The 19,837-nt window shown below is 50.6% G+C and overlaps 1 protein-coding gene across 1 annotated transcript in view; it reads right to left on the bottom strand.

Annotated features, from left to right (window-relative positions):
- Positions 1-4,794: 4,794 nt before the first annotated feature.
- PLPP4 (phospholipid phosphatase 4) overlaps positions 4,795-19,837 on the bottom strand; it is a 121,826-nt gene continuing 106,783 nt past the window's right edge. The window contains exons 6-7 of the mRNA XM_066239066.1: positions 16,416-16,586; positions 4,795-5,287 (exon numbers count right to left, since the gene is read on the bottom strand). Coding sequence (XP_066095163.1) covers positions 5,088-5,287; positions 16,416-16,586 — 371 coding nt within the window. The 3' untranslated portion in view covers positions 4,795-5,087. The remainder of the gene's footprint in view (positions 5,288-16,415; positions 16,587-19,837) is intronic.

The following is a 19,837-nucleotide window of genomic DNA, read 5'->3' as shown; positions in this document are numbered from 1 at the left end:
TGGAAATGAAGGTTTTGGTCCCCCTACTACACAGCTGGTAACTACTCTATGAGTTATGTAGGGCAAGTATCATTGCCACTTTACAGATGAGAAACTGAGGTTTGCAGGAGGCTGTCTGGGATACACTAGACAATAGCTGGTAGTGTTTGAAGGCTCTATCGCATAGGGATTAAGGGGTTGGAAGGCCTGTTTGTGCAGCTCAAATTCAACCTCTAGGCCTTCTGGAAGCCAATGCCCCTCACCCTCCCAGGGAACAAGACAAGCAAAGGCTACTTTACATCCCAACAGAGACTCAGTTTATTCAAGTGAAGGGCTTTGTTAGAGCACCAGCAAGCTCCAGCAGATGCCTTTCAGTAAGTGCCCATGAGCCAGCTTCTCTGTTTCAGTATCTTCTCCACTTTTATTCTTCTTTTTCATTTACTTGTCAAGTTGGTCACTTGCTCTTTGCGGCGAGTTTTATTATTTACTGGAGCTCCAAAGTAGGGGAGCTGTGTTTGTGAACTGTGCCAAGGACGACTGCAGTGTGGACAACTCAAACCTAACTCCTCCCTGACATGACTCTGATGGCTGGCTGGTCTTCTGTGAACCCCAGCTCGTTCTCTTAAAAATGTTAAGACATGGCACTGTCAGCCCAATTTGTTATCATGGCTTTTGGCCACTGGTAGTTAAAGGAAGAGGAGAGACTAAGCCATACGAGAGACCCATGTCTGTGGGACTGAGAGAAAGACAAAACTTCACAGGTCCTCTAGGTCAGAGCTTCCGGGCGAATGATCACAGGGAGGTCCTTTCTATAACATCAGTCAGCAAGAAATTGTAAAAATAACAGCTCGTGCTTCTCAAGTCCTAGTCAGCCAGTGATTTACTTCTCATGGTGATCTTTCAGGTGACTACTGTCATCATCACTGTGTTTCAGGGAACTGAGGGTAGAAGAATCGAGGTCACTCACCCAAGGCCACACGATAGAGCTGGAATATAAATCCATGGGGACTAATCTGTGTCTGGGCAAAGATCTGAGAGTTCTGGAGCTGTTACTCGTACCCACTCTGCTACAGTTTTTCAACCAAAACAAGGGGCTAAGCTAAAAAATAAGGAGTAAGAGACAATACTCTGCAGAGCAGAAAGGTCCCCTATTTGCACAATACACACACCTTCCCTCGGGGCCTGGGTGAAACCTGAAAAGTATAGACTCGAGTGGGCAAGACATGTCCTGTTATTTTATCTTCTTTAAATCAAATTCACTTTGACTCTGAATCCCCACTCCAACCCCCTGGCCTTGCAAGGAGTTACTTAGTGACTTGGGGGACTGTCCTTACCCAGCATCATAGAAAGGCTCCAGGGTGGTACAAGGGGGACATTTGGGGGGGCATGGTGGCCCCAGTCTGCCAATCCACTCATAGCCCAAACCCACACTCTTCCTCAGCCACAGAGATTCTGCTGCTGTCTTACCACTCCTGCCTGACAATGTGTGCTGAGGCTGGGGGCTCCTCCTCTCTAGGCAGACCACACAGCCAACCTCCATCCCCTCTAGCATAACTCAGGAAGACCTCTGTACCTCCCTTCCGCTGAGACTGTCACAATTCTCTGCCCCCCCCCCCCCGTGTGGCCTCCAGGAGCACAGGGACTTGGTTTTGTACACTGATGTCTTCTCAGTGCCTAGGCCACAACATGACACGCAGACTTGTGCTCCTTCTGCCCCTCCTGCCCCTAGAAGGCTCTCCCTGTCCCCACCCTCACCCCCTCCTCGCCCCCACCATCCCCACAGTAACCTCAGGCCATCAAGAAAAGCAGGCCTGGCTGAGAGAAACCCCAGGACAGGACATCAAAGGCTCTCATTCTTTCTGCAGCAAAGACAGAACCTAAACTAACATCTCAATAAATCACCCCATCTTTTAGCAGTGGCGGGGGGTGGTAAAGAGACAAGAGTGTGAAGATACCTGTAAAGATTTCACAAGTCTTTCTTACTGAAATGACAAAGTTTGAAAGGGTCCTCTCTCTCTCTGGTCCCAGGATAATGGGATAGCATTCACACACTTAAAGAGATCATTCCCTCTCTACATGCTCCTTTGTTCCACACAAGAGCTTGGCTTCCAGGGCAGAGGAGGCTGATAAAGTTCGGCTGCTAGAAGTCATCAGCACAGCACAGGAGGCCAGATAATATGACCACAAGAGAGACAGGGAGAGACACAGGGAGAGGCAGACACACCAAGAAGCAGAGACACGCTGGCCGGGGGCAGAGAAGAGGGCGTAAGACATCCAGCGATACACAGAAACTGAAGGAGAGGAGGAGCCACACAAAAGGACCTGCAAGAGTCAGGACACAGCAGTGCTGAGCTGACAATTAAATGTTCTGTCATTCCCCAAACTTAACTAATTTCGTATTAAAGCAGTAGCTATCCCACTTAGGCTTCTGGGAAAGTGAGGGATGATTTCATTTAATGGGCTAAGTTATTGCAAACCTGTTTCAAGGCTCAGCCACTTAAAGAAGGAACGTATTTGTGATGTGACCCACTGCCAGCCCTCCTTCTCCAGCCATTTCTCCACATGCACCTGGCATTTTGCATTTGCACCCTCGTAGCCCCTCAGGTGCCAGTTTAAGAGCTACCCTGACCTCTCCTTCCCTGGCCTTTCTGGCAATGTCCCCTGGCTCGCAGGCATGATTTAACCAGTGCGCCTGCAGCTGTCTGTGTGCAATAGACAGCCTCTTGAAAGACCTCTGTAAATCAAATGGTAACAAACCGCATCACAGGAGAAAGGGTTGGGGCATTTGCTTTATAAATTAGTTTGATAGTCAATACCGAAGTTAAGAAAACAAGACTTTTATTGAGTTGGTGGGTTTGCTTCGCTTCATGTAAGTAACACCTTCAAGGTGCCTGGGTGTGGTGGGTGTGTTGGTATTTTTGCTTCCTTTCCCATAGCTGAAACGAAATAACGTTGAACCTTCTGATGTCCCTTCAGAACAAGCAGCCCATCTCCTCTTAGAAGGGAAGGACCGTCGAGTTTATATTACTCAGGACACAATGGGTCATCGAATGACACAGGGCCAGGAATCAGGAATTCTCTAGCTGTTCGATGTCTCACCTTGAGCAGGTAACCTGAACTTGATGAGCGACCTTATAGGGATAATGGAGAGAGAAAGGGGCAATGATGAACCCGTCTATTACGGTATTTTTCACCCTATAAGACGCACCTGACCATAAGACACACCTAGGGTTTTAAGGAGGAAAAGAAGAAAAAAAAATATCCTGAACCAAATGGTGTGTTAAAATATTTAATAAAATACCATATTTTTCGCTCCATAAGACGCACGGGCACTTCCCCCTCCACTTTTGGGGGAAAAAAGTACATCTTATGGAGTGAAAAATACGGTAATCAGCAGCATGCCAGCGGCTCACTGGAGCAGGCTCTGTGCCAGGCGGTGGGAGGAACTGTGAAAGGTACAGAGGGAGCCCTCCTGTGAAGGGAAAGGGGAGAAAACGCTTTCTTTCACCAGGGCTGTAGTAACAAAGTACCGCAGACCAGGAGCAAAGGGGGAGGCCTTAGGGGACACCTGCAATGAGGTGGCTATCGGGGAGGTGGATCTCAAAAACAGATGGACGTAGAAAACAGAAGGCCACGTGTGTGTGGTCAAATCGATACAACATTTTAAAAAAGGCAAAACGAACAACACAAGGAGGGGAGGGGTGCAGAGGAGCAGGAGGAAACTTCTAGAATGAGGAAGCAGTTCTCTCTGTTGACTGTGGTGGTGGTTGCACTATTGTGTACAATGATCAAAACTCCAAAAGCCGAGCTCTTAAAATAGGGTAACGTTTGTTCTCTGTAAAGAGTGGCTTAAGAAAGGAAGGCACGCATGTGCTTCAGCCCGACTAGGAAGCGGCGATGGATGCGGCGACAGGAGGCACCCCATTTTGGGTGAGACAGGGTGCCTGCTCGGGCTAGGGTGGCAGCAGCGAGGGTGGGCGGGGTGGGAAGTGTACTTGGAAGGCAGGACTGTGAACAGTCACTGCTGGCTCTACCGAGGGAACTGGGGTAAAGAGACCCTCGGGACAGCCGCCTAGGGTTCTGGCTTAAGCAGATGATGGTGGTCCCGCAGCCCAGTGTGTTGACTGAGAAACTGCAACCAAAAATGAAACATCGTTATTTGGGAGACCCCTCCTTCCCTGAGTAGAAGATGCCCAAAGAACAGTTCCCCCTTGATTTGTCCCTCAGGAACTGAGGAGGCAGAAGCAGGGGCTCCCGGCCACAGGGCTCCGAGAACCGCTGTGAGGGGGTGTCCACAGATTCCCAGCTCTCCTTCCCCAGAATGGGACACAGGAGCTGCAGGGGGCACGCAGGGGTCATACTCAGATGAGCAGGAAGACCACCCACGCCCGTGAGAGCGGTAACCCGAGGGCCGGGAGGAAGGGAGCAGCAGCCCCTGTCCCACCACAGTGCCCAGGGGAACCTGGGATCAGATGCAGTCTCTGCCTTCGCCTGAAGCCATGGGGCTGGGGGAGCTTTGAGCTGGGGGCCTCTCTGCGCGGGGCCCAACGCGCTGAGTCACTTCCCCATGCCGAGCGCGCAGGTGGCCTACTGAGGACTCACAGGCTACCTGGCGGGGGGTGGGGGGGTCAGCGGTTTGTCCGGGGATGGGCTCCTGTCCCCGGGGGCCGTCAGAGCAGGGGCCTGAGTGTGAACGGCAGCACAGCCTGGTCCCAACCCACACACATCCCAATGACACTCACTTTACTGGGCGGCCGACACCACGTCTTACAGGTGGGAGGTTTTATTGTTTTACAACCATGAAAACACAGGGAAGTGGGTGTCACAGCGAGCATCCAGACAGAAGAATCGACTGAGCGGCACCCACCCACCCCTGCGGCCTCCCTCCACACATCTCTGAGATGGTTCCCGTGTCCTTCCTCGCGAATTCAAGAAAGTGGGAAGTCGACATGTAAAACAGCAGAAACCATCAGCAGCACAGAAGCAGAAGGATAACTGTGAGAAACAACTGATGGGAAACACACTACAGAAAACCTCCTCTATTGTGTGATGATGTCGGTTGGGAGAGCGTTCCCCGGGGCTCAGCGTCCATCCTCCCGAGATCCTGGTCATACCGGGCCCTCGGTGATGCCCTCCAGCGGCAGGCTGGGCGCGCTGTCAGCGGTGGGCATCTCGTCCTTCTTCAGCGAGGGCGGGATTCGGAGGCTGACATAGGGTTTGTGACAAGCGGTGTTGGCCAGAGGTGGGTAGTGCTGTCTGTAGCAAATGTATGCAAAAATGAGGCCAATGACTCCACCCACGAAAGAATCTAGGCAGGAAAGAGCAAACATGGGAGAAACGTGTTACGATTCATTCAGATGTGGCCAGCTGTGTATTCCAGAGAGTACTATCCTCCCACCAGCTCCAGTCGCTGGCTTGCTGACAGCCCCCAGGAAAGAGAAACCACCCTGGTGGCCTCTGCAAACTTTCCTAGACCTTCAACCTCCCTTTGAAATGGGTCCTTGATTCCTTCTTCTCTCAGTCTCTTGACGATGCATCTCAGCATCGCATGGGCCTCGGATTCACATTCTTGATTTTTAAGATCAATACTAAATTCTGAAAGAAGGGTTCCAGCCACCTCTGTAGGATCTAGCTGCCTCCGAGGGCTGCCATTTCTCTTTCTTTAGCAAGTTCCCGCTGGACTCCCGCAACGTTGCTGGTGCGCAACAGAAACCCAGCGGGTCTGCCGGGCTCTGCCTGGCAGACAGTGATTTCCCAGGGAAGAAATGAACCTTCTGAGTCACAAAGGGAATAAAACATTTTATGAGACAGCGGGACTGGCAAACCCCCCAGACCTCTGGTGGGAGAGGCCCAGCCCTTCCAACAAGCTGCAGATCTCATCAGATGGGAGCGCGGGAGGGGGGCAGCCCACCAAAACAGCACGCCCCACAACTCCAATTGTGTGTGCGTGTGCATGCACATGTGTGCACGCTTTTAACTGTGTCTCTGGGTTATTCTTGCCCCAAAGAGCCTAACGCAATGGAACTCCTCCCCTAACACAAGAAACTGTGAACTCTTCTGTGAAGGTGACTGCCATATTGAACTGCCATTACCCATTGAGGGGGTTTCCAGGTCCACATTCATTATGTTGGTTCCCACACACCTCCACAGGCAGGCAGCCCCATTTTACAGAAGAAACTGGGGCTCAGAGAGGCTGATGGAGCTCTCCAAAGCCACACCCTTCGTTAATGACATAATGGACTTGAACTCCGGTGTCCTGATTCTGCACCTGTGCTGCTCGTGCGAGGCTGTGCTTGATCCCTAGTGGGTTCGTCCCAGGCTTTCTGCATCCAGCTTTCAGAAGGCAGCAGGCCACGACTGAAGGGCTGCCGCCCGGCTCCCTTAACCCGTCAGCGCTCGGGGTGCTCCGTCTCCAAACACCTCGCATCAGCAGCACAGCGCATACTGGCCTCAGTTTAAGGCACACGCCTCCTGGGCCTCCTGCAGGGAATTTCTGGGTGGCTATTCAGGAAATGTGTCTTTCAAGAAGACTGTTTAATTCCTAGATATTTGCACCTCACTTCTCACTCTTTTTTTTCTGAGCGTGTTATGGGTATCCTGGCTCCATCTGAATAGATTGAAATAATTTTTTGAGGAAAGGGAACATAGTTTGGTATTTTATTATTTTTTGAAGAGTTGCTTCTACCATCAGCATTTTTACTAGGCTAACAGTAAAAAAAAATTTTTTTTAGGTTCTATAATAAAGAGCTTCAAGGTCTTTTAAATAAATTCAGCAATGTAGTGCGTGTATTTTACTTACATACAGTGGCAAACAGGTAAAGAACTTGGGCACTTCTGTGATGGCAGCACGAGATCCCCCGGGTGCCCAGTTGTTGCTCTGGCATGTGGAGTGTGGGCACTGCAACTAATGATGGTGTTTTTTTTTCAAGTGCAAATAACTGAGGTTAAAATCCTTCCCGCTGCTCTTAGGGAACTAACCAAGTCCCTGAGGCCTTCAAGGCCGCACACCTGGTCCCGCCAACCCTCCCAGCCATCTGCCCTCTCGCCATCTACTGCAGCCATTGTCTTCCCTTCAATTTCTCAAATATGCCCGCTTCCTCCTTCTCCTGGCTCTTCCTACAAATGCCATTCCAATCCCGGGAATCCCTTCCCTTCACCACCACCCCCATTCAATTTTGATTCCTCCTTCGGGGTCAACTCAACATGGCTGTGCCACGAGGTCTCACCTGGGCTCCAGACTAGACCAAGTCTCCCAGGAGGATACTTTAATTGCCCCATTCCACTCCCTACACGCAGCCAGAATGGAAAATATGACACCACGATTGTTTAATGTTCAGCGATGTACTCTAAACCCCATGAGGACAGGGGCTGCATCTGTCTTTATACGCTGTTGATACCTAAACACTGGGAACCCCACTCTGTTCACGCAGAACTAAGTTGGCTGAGGGAAGTGGATAAATGAGTATGTGCAGAGTAACTGGTTCCTGATCTTTGTGTCCTTGCATGGGCACCTTCTGCCTCTCTGGGTGTCAGTCTCCTCATCTGTAATGTAAGAGCATCAAACAACTGCCCGCAGGCTAAGAGGACTTCCCGTGTAAGTGTTCCAGGAATTTGGTCCCCAGGGTCAAACTACTGAGACCATGCATTCAAATTATTTGGAAACTCTGCCAAGGCATATTTAGAAAGTAGGTCAGATCCTTGGTTGGGATAAAACATCACTCAGAAACAAAAGTCATTACACAAAAGGAAGAGACTGAATAGTTGTGGTTACTTTCCTCCCCATAACTGCTCAAACACAGCGAGACCAGGTGGGCTGCCATCTGGCAGACGGGCAAGGAAAACATCTCAGTACCTGCTCAGCCCTGGTTAGTCGCCACCAAGTAGGACAGGAGGGGAAGGCCGTTTGAGAGATAACAGTGACACCCGGAAACCCCTGCCTGGTCCCAGCACAGGCACCTGGGGCTCTGGGGGAAGAAAAGATTTTCCTCTACCCTTCCGGGTTCTTTCAACTGGTTTAATAATCAAATCAACATGGATAGATTATTAAGAGAAAACGACGAAATTTAATTACATACATAAGTATGGGAAACCCACATACAGGAGTTAAGAGAACGCACAGACATGAGAGGTTAGGAGACTGAAAGGGAAAATGAGCTGTGTGACATCCTGAGCTAAGGATGAGGGACGGCACCTGGGACTTCGAGGGGAGGAGGGAGATCTGCAGGGTGATGAGAAGAGCAGACGTTCAGTAAGTAGATGTTTGCTCTGCCACGTAAATAAGTCACAAAAACTTATTTCTGGTCATAACTTCTTATTATGGGCAAGGCCCTCATTCAGATTCTTCTAGGTAGTCAAGGGAAGTGCAGAAGTTTCTTCTGAACCCACAAGGTCTTGACAGCCTTCAGCTCAAAACGATCCACATGCAGAAGTGTCACACTGGGAAGCTTGTTCTACATCCCCTCGGGCCACTGTATGATCTCCAAGACTTACTCTCACCCTCCACCAGAGAATCCTCCAGGCTGAGAAATCCTCAAACAAACACACAGCAGCCCCCACCAGAGCCAGTCCCTGCACCTCCAAGCCTCAGTTTCCCTGCCTCTCAATATAAATTGAGATGACAACTGAATGAGATTGTGCTTCTAAAAATTATGGCACAGAGCCTGCCATACAACAGAACCTGAAAACACAGTGTCTAAAAAATACTGTGTTCCATCACTGTTATTCCTATTCTGTTTCTCTCCCAAACTATCGGAAGTGGGGGGAGGGTGTCCAATCCTCCCACATCCTGCCCCTCATGTCCCAGCCCATCAGACTAGAGTCTTTCATCTCTTCAGCGTGGCCAAACTTCATAACGTTTCCAACAAACTTGTAATGAACTTAAAAAACATCTGTCATCCAAGAAATTGAAAAGTAACATGTACCGTGAATTTCTGAGTGAGGTCAGAAGGCATAACTAACGTTATTGATCAAGTTCCTCAAACTGAGAAGCTCTTCAAGTAGCCTGTGGCCAGAAGCCAGAAATGGGCCAGGGGTTTGTCTAGTTTAAGGTCTTAGAGCTGCACTATTGTTCTGTTCTTCCTCCCACCCCAGGGAAGAGCCCCATGTGGTGTTATTTTTATTAGCATCTGAAATGACCCACAACATCGGTGTTTGAGCCAATGACTACTGAACAGGCCACACAGCAAAGATTACAGAGGATGCCATTCGACTTCCCATTTTCTGTGACATGGCATTTTATTAGGTGCGCCGCTGACCAAGACATCAGTGTATGCTCCCCAGAACGTCTGATGAGGCAGCCAGCAAGGGGAGGGCGGTTGCTGTGGACGCTGTTTTCCCTTTTAATGGAAGGAGGGAAAAGTGGTGATTCAGCTACAGTCCAAGCCTGCAGAAGTAACCAGGGCAATGCAAGGTCTAGCCAAGCTGCCTTCTCAGCAAAGTCATTCGAGCCTTTGTTTACTAGAAAGGTGGTGAACAAGATCCAAATAACAAATTACGTAATGGAGGAGACTGTCATCTCGTGCCTTAAGAGGGCTACTGCTGTGGATGAACTCCCACTCACATCCTGCAGGGCGTGTGCTGACAGAAAAGCAGGCAGAAGACAGGCAGGATTTTATCAAGGGAAAAACCCCACCGGGGATTGGCTTCACCCCAAATATGGAGGGTGCCGAAAGGGGAATGCACGATCTCAGTGACCCTGGAGTACAAAAGACAGCAGACTCCTTACCGAGCACTGATGTCATTTATTCAACACACGTACGCTGCATGTATCATATGTCAGGTGTGCTGCCCCGTCCTGGGGGATGAGCCTGAACAAAACAGACAAGTTCACAGCCCTAAACAGTGACAGGCTTATCAGTGAGCTGCGCCTGCGATTCGTGCTGTGAAAGAGAAGTGCAGTCTGTGAGGTCAGCCACTGGAGTGGCCTGGCTAGACTGGACCAGGGGAGTTCCACTGAGGACAGGACCCACAGGCCAGCCCCGCAGGGTGAGCAGGCATGACCTGGGGAAGTGAGGCAGAGCGGGCACCTGCAGTCTTCCAGGCAGAAGAAGGAAGAGGGTGGGAAAAATTTTTTTTTTTTTTTCATTTTTTCTGAAGCTGGAAAATGGGGAGAGACAGTCAGACAGACTCCCGCATGCACCCGACCGGGATCCACCCGGCACGCCCACCAGGGGCGACGCTCTGCCCACCAGGGGGCGATAATCTGCCCATCCTGGGCGTCACCATGTTGCGACCAGAGCCACTCTAGCGCCTGGGGCAAAGGCCACAGAGCCATCCCTAGTGCCCGGGCCATCTTTGCTCCAATGGAGCCTTGGCTGCGGGAGGGGAAGAGAGAGACAGAGAGGAAAGCGCGGCGGAGGGGTGGAGAAGCAAATGGGCGCTTCTCCTGTGTGCCCTGGCCGAGAATCGAACCCGGGTCCTCCGCACGCTAGGCCGACGCTCTACCGCTGAGCCAACCGGCCAGGGCGAGGGTGGGAAAATTTAAGAAGCTGAACCCTTTCTTACCAAAAGGGGCGATGTCTGTAATTCTGTGGACATAAACTGACCAGGCTTCCGGTGTGGGCCAGGGGAGAAGGGATCCCATATCCCTTCAGGGCTCTGGTGAATGCTCAGCATGAACTGGCTCTCTGAGCTACTGTCTGTGCATCTTTTTTAAATCCACGCCCACTGCTCCATGCTGACCCCCTACACCCCCACCAACCAACCGCCTCATTCATCTTTGTTTCTCCAGAGCCCAGCAGTTATTATTCAGTAAGTGCCCGGTGAACTGAGATGTACTGAATAGCATTTACAAGATGCGCCCAGGAACCGACACCACCAGCTACAAGAGGCCACATCTTGTGTGGGTCTGTGTGTGTGCAACGCTCAGAATGGGTGGACCCAGAGAGAAAGGCAGTAGATTAGCGGTTGCCAGGGGGCTGGGGAGAGGGAGTATGAGCCTCTTTTGGGGTTGATGAAAATGTTCTGGAATCAGATAGTGATGATGGTTGTACATCTCTGAATATACTAAAAATCACTGAACTGTTCACATTAAAAGGGAAGATTTATGAATTCTGTGTTATGCACTATACCTCAATAAAGCTATTAAAAGGGGTGGGAGGAATCCATACCAGATGGGACCCAATGGTAGTGCAAAGAGGACTCGATTTTGAATCAGGCAATCTGGATTTGAATCTCACTTTTAAAATGGGCAAATCCCACACCCTCCTATTGAGGTTAAAGGAGAGGGAAGGATCTCCTGGGGTCTGGCATCCTGGGGTGCCAGCCATGCTCACCTGCTCTGGCACAAGCAACTAGACATGCTTCTGAAGATGTGCTGTCAAGTCCAGGAGGAACACAGCCTGCCCCGTCACCAGGGCAACAGCCAACATCACTGCGTTGGCTTGACTCAGGCCCTTGGATGCCCTGGGTTCCGTGACCCATGATGCTAGGGTAAAAATCAGCTCTTAGTAAACTTAACAACCTCATGTGACTGTTTACATTCTTTTTACACTATTACTGGTGAAGCTTCCTGTTTCTGTGACTGAGTTTCTTTAAAAGAATTACATAGCACGAGGCATACACAATCTACCTGGTATACGGGAAGCTGGGAAGCAGCCACCATGTCCGACTTCCTCAATACCATGCCTCCAGCAGAGAGCATGCGGGGACCGGAGACATAATGAATGAACGAGTGAGCGAATGAGTGAATGATTGATTTTCTTTCTTTCTTTCTTTCTTTCTTTCTTTCTTTCTTTCTTTCTTTCTTTCTTTCTTTCTTTCTTCTTTCTTTCTTTCTTTCTTTCTTTCTTTCTTTCTTTCTTATTTATTTATTTATTACAGAGAGTGAGAGGGACAGAAAGGGAGAGAAGGAAAAGAGATGAGAAACATTAACTCATCCGTGTGTCCCTTCAGTTGTTCACTGATTGCTTCTCGTATGTGCCTTGACCAGGGGGCTCAAGCCAAGCCAGTGACCCCATGCTCAAGCCAGCGACCTTGGGCTCAAGCCAGCAACAACCTTGGGCTTTAAGTCAATGACCTTTGGGCTCAAGCCAGTAGTAACCTTGGGATCACGACAATGATCCTACGCCCAAGCTAACGAGCCAGAGTTCAAGCCAGTGACCTTGGGGTTTCAAACCTGGGTCCTCAACATCCCTGGTCAATACTCTATCCACTGTGCCACCGCTGGTCAGATTTTCCAGTTCATTTTTAAAGGGAACAGACTTGCAGAGAATAAGGTTAGTTTTCATAAAACCAGTATGAAGAAAAATTAGTAGCAGCAAGAGAGGAACATGAATCACTCATTCATTCAACACATATTTACTAAGCACAGTTGTGAGTTGAAGTGTGTCCCCCAAAAAGATATGTTAAAGTGCTCATTCCCTAGTGCTGTGATGGCGAACCTTTTTATAAAAACCGCCCACTTTTGCAGTGCTGGTCAACCTGGTCCCTCCCGCTCACTAGTGGGTGTTCCAGCTTTCATGGTGGGCCAATCCCGGCGCCGTTTGGTTGTTCCACTAGTCCAACATGGAATACCCATTAGTGGGCGGGAGGGACCAGGTTGACCAGCACTGCAAAAGTGGGCGGTTTTTATAAAAAGGTTCACCATCACGGCCCTAGTACCTCAGAATGTGACCTTAACCTAGATATGGAGTCTGGACAGAGGTAATCACGTTAAAATGAGATCATCAGGACAGGCTCCAATCTACTATGACTGGTGTCCTTATAAGAAAAGGAAATCTGGACCCAGAGACAGACACACACAGGGAAGATAATGCAAAAAACACAAGGAAAAGACCTTGTGAAGATGGAGGCAGAGGTTGGAATTATGCTGCCAGAAGCCAAGGGACAAATCTGGGGCTATTAGAAGCTGGAAGGGGCAAGGAAGGAGGTGTCAGAGGGAGTGTGGCCCTTCTAACAACCCCTTGATTTCAGACTCCTGGTCTCCAGAACCATGAGACTATGAGACAATTTTACTGTTCCCAGCCACTCCGTTTGCAGAACTTGGTTACAGCAGCCCATGGACCAGGGAATCACCGGGGAGCTGAACGGAGGAGTGTCACCCACGGGCTCATGTCAAGGCTCACTCTGGCCGCCAGGTGAGGGGCAAAGGAGGTATGTATCAGCAACACCCAGGCAACAAACAATGGCGGCTTGGATGAGAGCGGGAAGAGGAAGTCTGGATTCTGGAAATATTCTGAACACAGAGCCAATAAGAGAAACAGAGGAAATGCTGGGAAGCAGAGGGGAGGATTTCCTGGAGTGAAGTGAAAGCAAGGCCATCAGGGGGACTCGGAGGCGGCCAGGGGAGCGAACAGAGCCAGGCATGTGAGGTTATAGCTCTTTATCAGATACGAGTATGTAGTCAAGAAACCAGACATACTTCGCACAATCACTACGTAAGAGGCACTTCCAATCAGACACGGTTGCTTACATCGAAACTGAAATGGAGTCATAAAAATCTCATCATGTTAACTGAAGTGTACAGTGAGAGGGCCTCAGGTACTGTTGACACCCTACGGGGCTTCACTAAATTTCTCATCATGATGACGGCCCCCACGCACAGTCGCTGGGCAGCTCAGCCTACCAAAGGAAAGCAACAACTTAACGTATTTACCACCATCAGGCAGCCTGCCTCCACTACCCACCGATGCAGCGGCCAAAGGCCTCACGGTCCGTCCCTTTTCTAAGCTGAAAACCCTCAGGCCTCCTCGATTACTCTCTTAATAAATGAGTGTTGAATGAATACCACTTCCCATGCCTTGAACATGGCCGCTTCTTACTGTGTAATAAGTGAAAGGAAGACAGAGTCAGGTACTGTGTAGGTCAGGCTGCTTCAACCTCAGGGGCAGACATTCGGGTCTGGGTGAGTTTGTGCTGTGGGAGGGGCTACCTCGTACACGGGGAGGGGGCCTTTAGCACCGTCCCTGGCCTCTACCCACTAGAGATGGACTGACCTCCACTCCCAGCTGTGAAAACCAAAAACGCGTCTCCAGACATAGCTAAATGTCCCCTGGGAGGTACAGTCCCCGCCTCTCTAGATTGAGACCACTGGTGTAGGCAGTGACGGATGGCCTCAGAAAGGGGAGTTCAGGTAAAATTAGCCCTGACTCAGAGCCCATGCGGGCATCCCTGAAAGGGCACATTCCTCTTGGGGCTGAATCCGGGGTACAAGCTGAACAGAGGATGTCCCAGCTGACCTGGTCCTTGAGCCACACCCAAGCACATCAGTTTTGGCTGCAGAAATTAACCATGACACAGTCTGGCTCCGTTCATCAAGTATGGCCCTAAATATCACTGGATGTGAGTTCTCTCGCTCTGTCTCCCAATCGGCCCAACCAGGCATTGATATCCGCCCTCTCCTGTGCTCAGTTCGCTCCTCTGCCAGGTGGATGGGGTAGGCCTGGACCATCACGGCCGGCAGGCCTGCGGGCACCAGCTGTGTGATGAGTCCACCATCTGCCTAAAGCCAAGAACCGAGCCTTGTTCTTCAGTCCTAGGCCACCCGCAGCGAGGTGCTGAGTAACAGAGCCAGGTGGGCTCAGGACTGCTCAAGGGAGGCCCACGTCACGGCTTAGGCTTTCAGAACAAAACCTCTACACAAAGGCTCTCACTGCCTTCCAGGGCAGAAATCTATTCTTCTAGAGCAGAAATCTATTCAATTCTGAAACCCTTAATCACTTCTCAAATCCACAGTGGCCGAATAAAAGTGAAACCAGGACTCACAGCTTACAAATGGACCGTCTTCTGGAAATGGCTGCCTCCAAATCAGTTCTTTGGGACATACAACACAATCCTGTCCGCTTTAGCAGCACGGCACTAAAGAATAGCGCTTGTGCCGTACGCTCTCATTTACAAAGCACATTCAGATCCGTTATTTCACTCAGTCTAGGAGACAGCTCTGTTCACAAGAAAGAACGACAGTTCACAAGGGAGAAATGAGCAGCAGTCCATAAAACCCCGTCCAGCCCACGGTGTTCTTCACGGGGAAATGCCCTCATCATATAAACAGTCATGATCCTGTCGGAAAATATTCCCAGTTCCCAGGGTGTGATGGGTCTGCCCTTGTGCTGTTGGCTCGCTCCCTGCTTCTTTCTCAGAATGCAGCTTCATATTACCCAGAACTTAACCCGAGTCAGTGGCAAAGGCTGAGAATAAGAGAGGGCTCAGGGGCCAGCGTCTGGCCCTCTACTGGCTGCCCTCAACAAGCATCCACCTCGCCAGACCATGCAACAGCCTCTCTTCCCCTGCACCCACCCCCCGCAAGGTGGAAGCCTACTGCTGGAGGCTCCTGACACCCAGAGCATGAGTTCCAGGGGGTGGGGGCGGCGCTAAGGCCAAGGAGAGAGCAGGAGACACTGGGGAGGGGCCGGGAGGAGTAGGAGGTCCCTGGAGAGGATGGAGAGAAGGCACCCCAGCTGGGAGTCCCCTCCCCTTGGCCTCTGCTGCTGCCTCGGTATCACTAGCACACACAGCGGGGAAGAGGTGAGGAGAAGGCGGTCCCACAGGCACTGGGCTGCAGAAAAGGAGGGAGGAAGGGAGGAAGGGAAGAGGGCCAGCGGCAGAGGAAGCGCAGGTGCGGGCCACGGACTGACTGTGGAAGGCCGTTCATCCAGGGAGCTGGATCGGGGCACACTTAAGTCAGCTTGTGTGCTCTGAGTCGACACAGTGGAGCCCCTCACCAGCGCTTCTCCAACTCCATCAAAATAACAGACCTGCTGGTTAACGATGTAGACTCCTGGTCACCGTTCCAGACTCACCCCCAAGAGTTCAATTCCTGGCTGAGGGTCAACTGACCAAGGTGATCTGAGGATTGCCCTTCAGGGAAGACAGCCCTAAACCTCGCCATGCTCCTGGAGGTCACATGTCCTGTGGACACCACCTCTGTCCCTGCATCCTGTTTGCTGTGGCAGGGGCTACCGCTGATCTGCAGAGGGACATGGCATGGCTTAGGTTTATTCCAACACAAACCCCTCACTTATTTTGTGATTTTCGACTGATTGCACATAAGTAAGCCTGCCCCAGCCTTGCTGGTGCTGCTGGGAGCATTGCTGGCATTGTTCCCTGGGCTGACCGTCTCCCTCAGAAGCACATCCACGGTGAGGGACACATCCTATGGGATGCGTCTGAGATGTGAAAGGAGCCAAAAAACCACTTGACTCCAAGTTTGAGGACGGAGGCAAGTGGCCCAGCAGGGAGGTCACAGTTGGGTCCAAGCCCAAGGGCCGCCATCCTAGCAGGACTCGAGCAATCCCATGAGCATCACTGAAGAACTCCCAATCTGTCCCCAACAAGGGCAGTTTTAAGGCCAGAACGCACCTGAACAGGAACACTTTCTTTAAAATGACGTGTGCTCGGCCATGTCAGCCTACTCTCCGGTTTCTGACCGTGGGCACCTACGTCTCCCCCGAGAGGCGCGCTTCCACACCCAGCCCCGCAGGAGACTGGCAGGCACTCACCTTGCCAGTGATGCTTGTAGTCGCACATGCGGGACAGGGCGATCATCATGGCGCAGTACAGGGGCAAGATGGCGGCACAGAGCCTCCAGCTCTTCCCCCGCCCGCTCTCAGTGAAGCAGTGCAGCTTGCCAGCCAAGTAGAACGTCGTGAAGCCGAGGCCCGAAAAGGCAACTGCCAAAGAGAAACAGCAGGTGTTACTCTGGCAGGTGGTGAGCGGCGGGGACACGGAGCATCCTAGGTGTCCTGTCTACCACCGTGCGCACCTCCAGGCACCCCCATCCTCGCTGGCACCAGGCACCATCCAGGCAATCTGTGCTCTTGTTAGAACCACTCCAATATGAAACTTCGAACCACGAGAATGACCTTCCAGGGTTGCATGTGATCAAAATCTATTCTAGTTTATTCATTCATTCAACAATGATATAATGTGTGTTTGCTGTGTGTCAGACAGGCTCTATTCTATTCTAGGTGTGGGGAATAAGAAGCTACATCAGATGCTGTGTCTAGTCTCAAAGGCTCACGGTAGTTGAAGGATGTGGCCATGCTAATAAATCATTTTAACATAATGTGTTGAATTTTGTATTTTAAAGAGGAGCCTAAAGAACAAGACTGTGATGGTGGCTTATATTGGAAGAGTGAGAGAAAGGAAGGGATTCTGGGCTTGGTGGCATTCGCTAAGATAGGACCAGCAAATGCTACAGAGGACTGAGTTGGACGGAAGAGCCAGTGATGTCAAATTTTCTGTTTCCACTCTTAAAAATGATGGTTACTAATTTTTACAATTGCAAAGATGACGTACAGCCGTGCTAAATCCATTGTCAAAAGTATGGAGTTGGGTGTCGCATATATAACCCCCAAGCGTTTCATCCGTTCAGGTTTAAAACACAGTTGGTGAGTTTTCAGTGGGCTTAGAACAATGGCCTTCAGCTCTGGCTACACATGGAGTCACCTTTAAAACCTGAGAAGGTTTAAATAATACCTCTAGTGAGGTCTCATGGCTAGACATTCTGTTTGTTCTTGAGTGGGCCCTGGCATGTGAATGCCTGTGCATGCACGTGTGTGTGCGTTAAATATGTGTGTCTATGCATGCGTGCCTGGGTGTATGTGTGTGTGTGTGTGTGTGTGCGTGAGTGTGTGTGTGAGAGAGAGAGAGAGAGAGAGTGCGCGCACGTGCTCTAACAGCACCCAGGATTGAGCTTAGATACTCTGATGAAGGCACGTGCTACAGTTTCTTCTGTCTCTGGATTCCAACCTAATCAAAACTTTCCTCTTGGTTAATACTGCTCAGGGATGGAGCTCCTAGGTAACCAGCCCCACAGTGACATGGTAAATAGGTCTGATAAGTCCTCTGTGCCTGAGCAGCAGCCTCAGCCTCAGCCTCAGCATCATGGAGCTGGTCACAAATGCAGACTCTCAGGCCCACCCCAGACCTACTGCATTAGAATCTGCATTTCACAAAATGTACATGCAACCTGTGTTCACACTGATGGGGGAGCAGGCTGCGCTTGGAACACATGCATCCTCTTCACAAGACCCAAGAGTCCGTCTCAAGGACAGAGCACAAACATGCGGGGCAACCCAGAAGCTCGTCTGCGCAGTTATTTACAGATACGGAAAAGCAACTCAACAGACTATGGTGCCACCCTGAAAATGACTGTGAATCATGCAGCAATAGGAACAACACTTAGGACACAGTATGAAGCGGAGAAAAGAGCAGGATCCCCAAATTGCAGGTTCCAGATTCACACAAGCAGAGCATGTAAAAATGAATAACCTGCAACTCTTCCAAATGACCTCTGATAATAACGTGCCTTCTGACAGGGGAGACCCCGGGGACAAACACCACCTTATATCAGAGAACTTTTGCAGCAACCAAATTAAACAAGGCAACAGAGAAGGGTTTATTTACTTTTTAAAAACAGAATGTTAATCCAGGTTTATCCCCAAAATAAAAATAAAGCACTTAAATGTTTTTAAATAATGATTAGCACTAAAATAAACAGCAAAGCAGTGCCAACATATATTGAATATTCTGTGTAAAGTAAGAATGTGTGAGAAGTTGCATGGCCCAGGCCTGTTCTAGATCATTTGATAGGATGAAGGGTATTAAGTGATGTTCCCAAAGTGGGCCCGTCTGGCCACCATCCTAGCCAGCACAATGGGTTCTTAATTTCCTACCCTCACCCATTTTCCTCTGTCCCTCCCACTCACTGACACTCTCCTTTGAAGTGTCAGAATGGGAGGGGAGGCTGAACACTTGGGCTTGGTGGGCCCTGGCCTCACCCGGAGCTCTTATGGGAGGAGTAATGGACTTCATTCAACCGAGCAGCTTAGCGAGGCTACCCACCAAATGATACAATTACACGGGACGTGGGGTGCAGGAAACAACTACCCTGGGATTTTGCAGGGTTATGGATGATATTCCCCACGATTTCAGAGGGGAGGAAGCCCTGGCTGTTGCCAAACTGGTATCTCTTTGGAAAGGACAGGGAAAAAAAAATCAACGTGTGAAGGGTGGAGGCGGAGCAGAAATCTGTGTGTCCCCATAAGAACGACACTTTGGGGACTTTCAGACAATGAGCCCCAGCAGCCAATAACCACCTGAGCTTGCGGATCCATTCAGGAGACGGACAAGGAAGGGGCTTCTGAAAACCTCAAAGGTCAAGACCTGGAGCAGGCGGCCTGAGGCCAGAGCCTCGATCACCTCCCTGCCCACCAGGAACTTGACTCTGGCCAGCTCTGGCAGCTGAGGGCTGCGGCTCTTCCTGTGCAGAGCGGGCGAAACGTACTCCCTCCCGCACAGCGGGGCCCAGGCTGTGGCCCTCCAAAATGTCGAAGCATCTGCTTCTGCGAAAAGGAGGTGGAATCCAAAGGCATTTGTAAAGGCCAAGTTCAGCCCAGACTGTGGGCTTCTGGCGGCAGCTGGTCTTCTCCAGCGCCTCTGTTCGGCTGTTGGGCAGCCCTTTTAAAGCAGTACGATGTGCCCTTACTTTTCCAGGCGACATGCTGGGCTCCGATTTCACGATGAACCTTATGCTCACCATGGCCTCCCTGACATTTATACAATTACCGAACCAGCGTAAAGCCCTTTGGCAAAGGGCTTCCAAGGCACTTCTCTCTGGCCTGGTAGGCATGCTGGGTAGACAGAGGATCTTGGCATCCCTGTTTTTCCAAATTCTACTCAAAAACAAACAGGCTGGACCAAAGCACACGGAACTCACAGGACCCCAGTTTTTCTGCTCCCTCCTCCCAGAGTCTGTGGGTCTGGGACCAGGATGTGCTCTCTGGTGAGCCTTCCAGCTCTGTGCCCTGGGACCCACCAAGGCTCATTCAGATTCAGACTCAACTGGGAGGAAAAGAACCAGGTGGGGTTTTTAAAGAAATGCTCTCCCACTCCCGCCAAACACTGTGTTCTCATCTCA

Source organism: Saccopteryx bilineata, chromosome 7 (assembly GCF_036850765.1).
Source record: "Saccopteryx bilineata isolate mSacBil1 chromosome 7, mSacBil1_pri_phased_curated, whole genome shotgun sequence".
Classification (NCBI taxonomy): domain Eukaryota; kingdom Metazoa; phylum Chordata; class Mammalia; order Chiroptera; family Emballonuridae; genus Saccopteryx; species Saccopteryx bilineata.
This window is presented reverse-complemented; position numbering and strand designations above follow the sequence as displayed.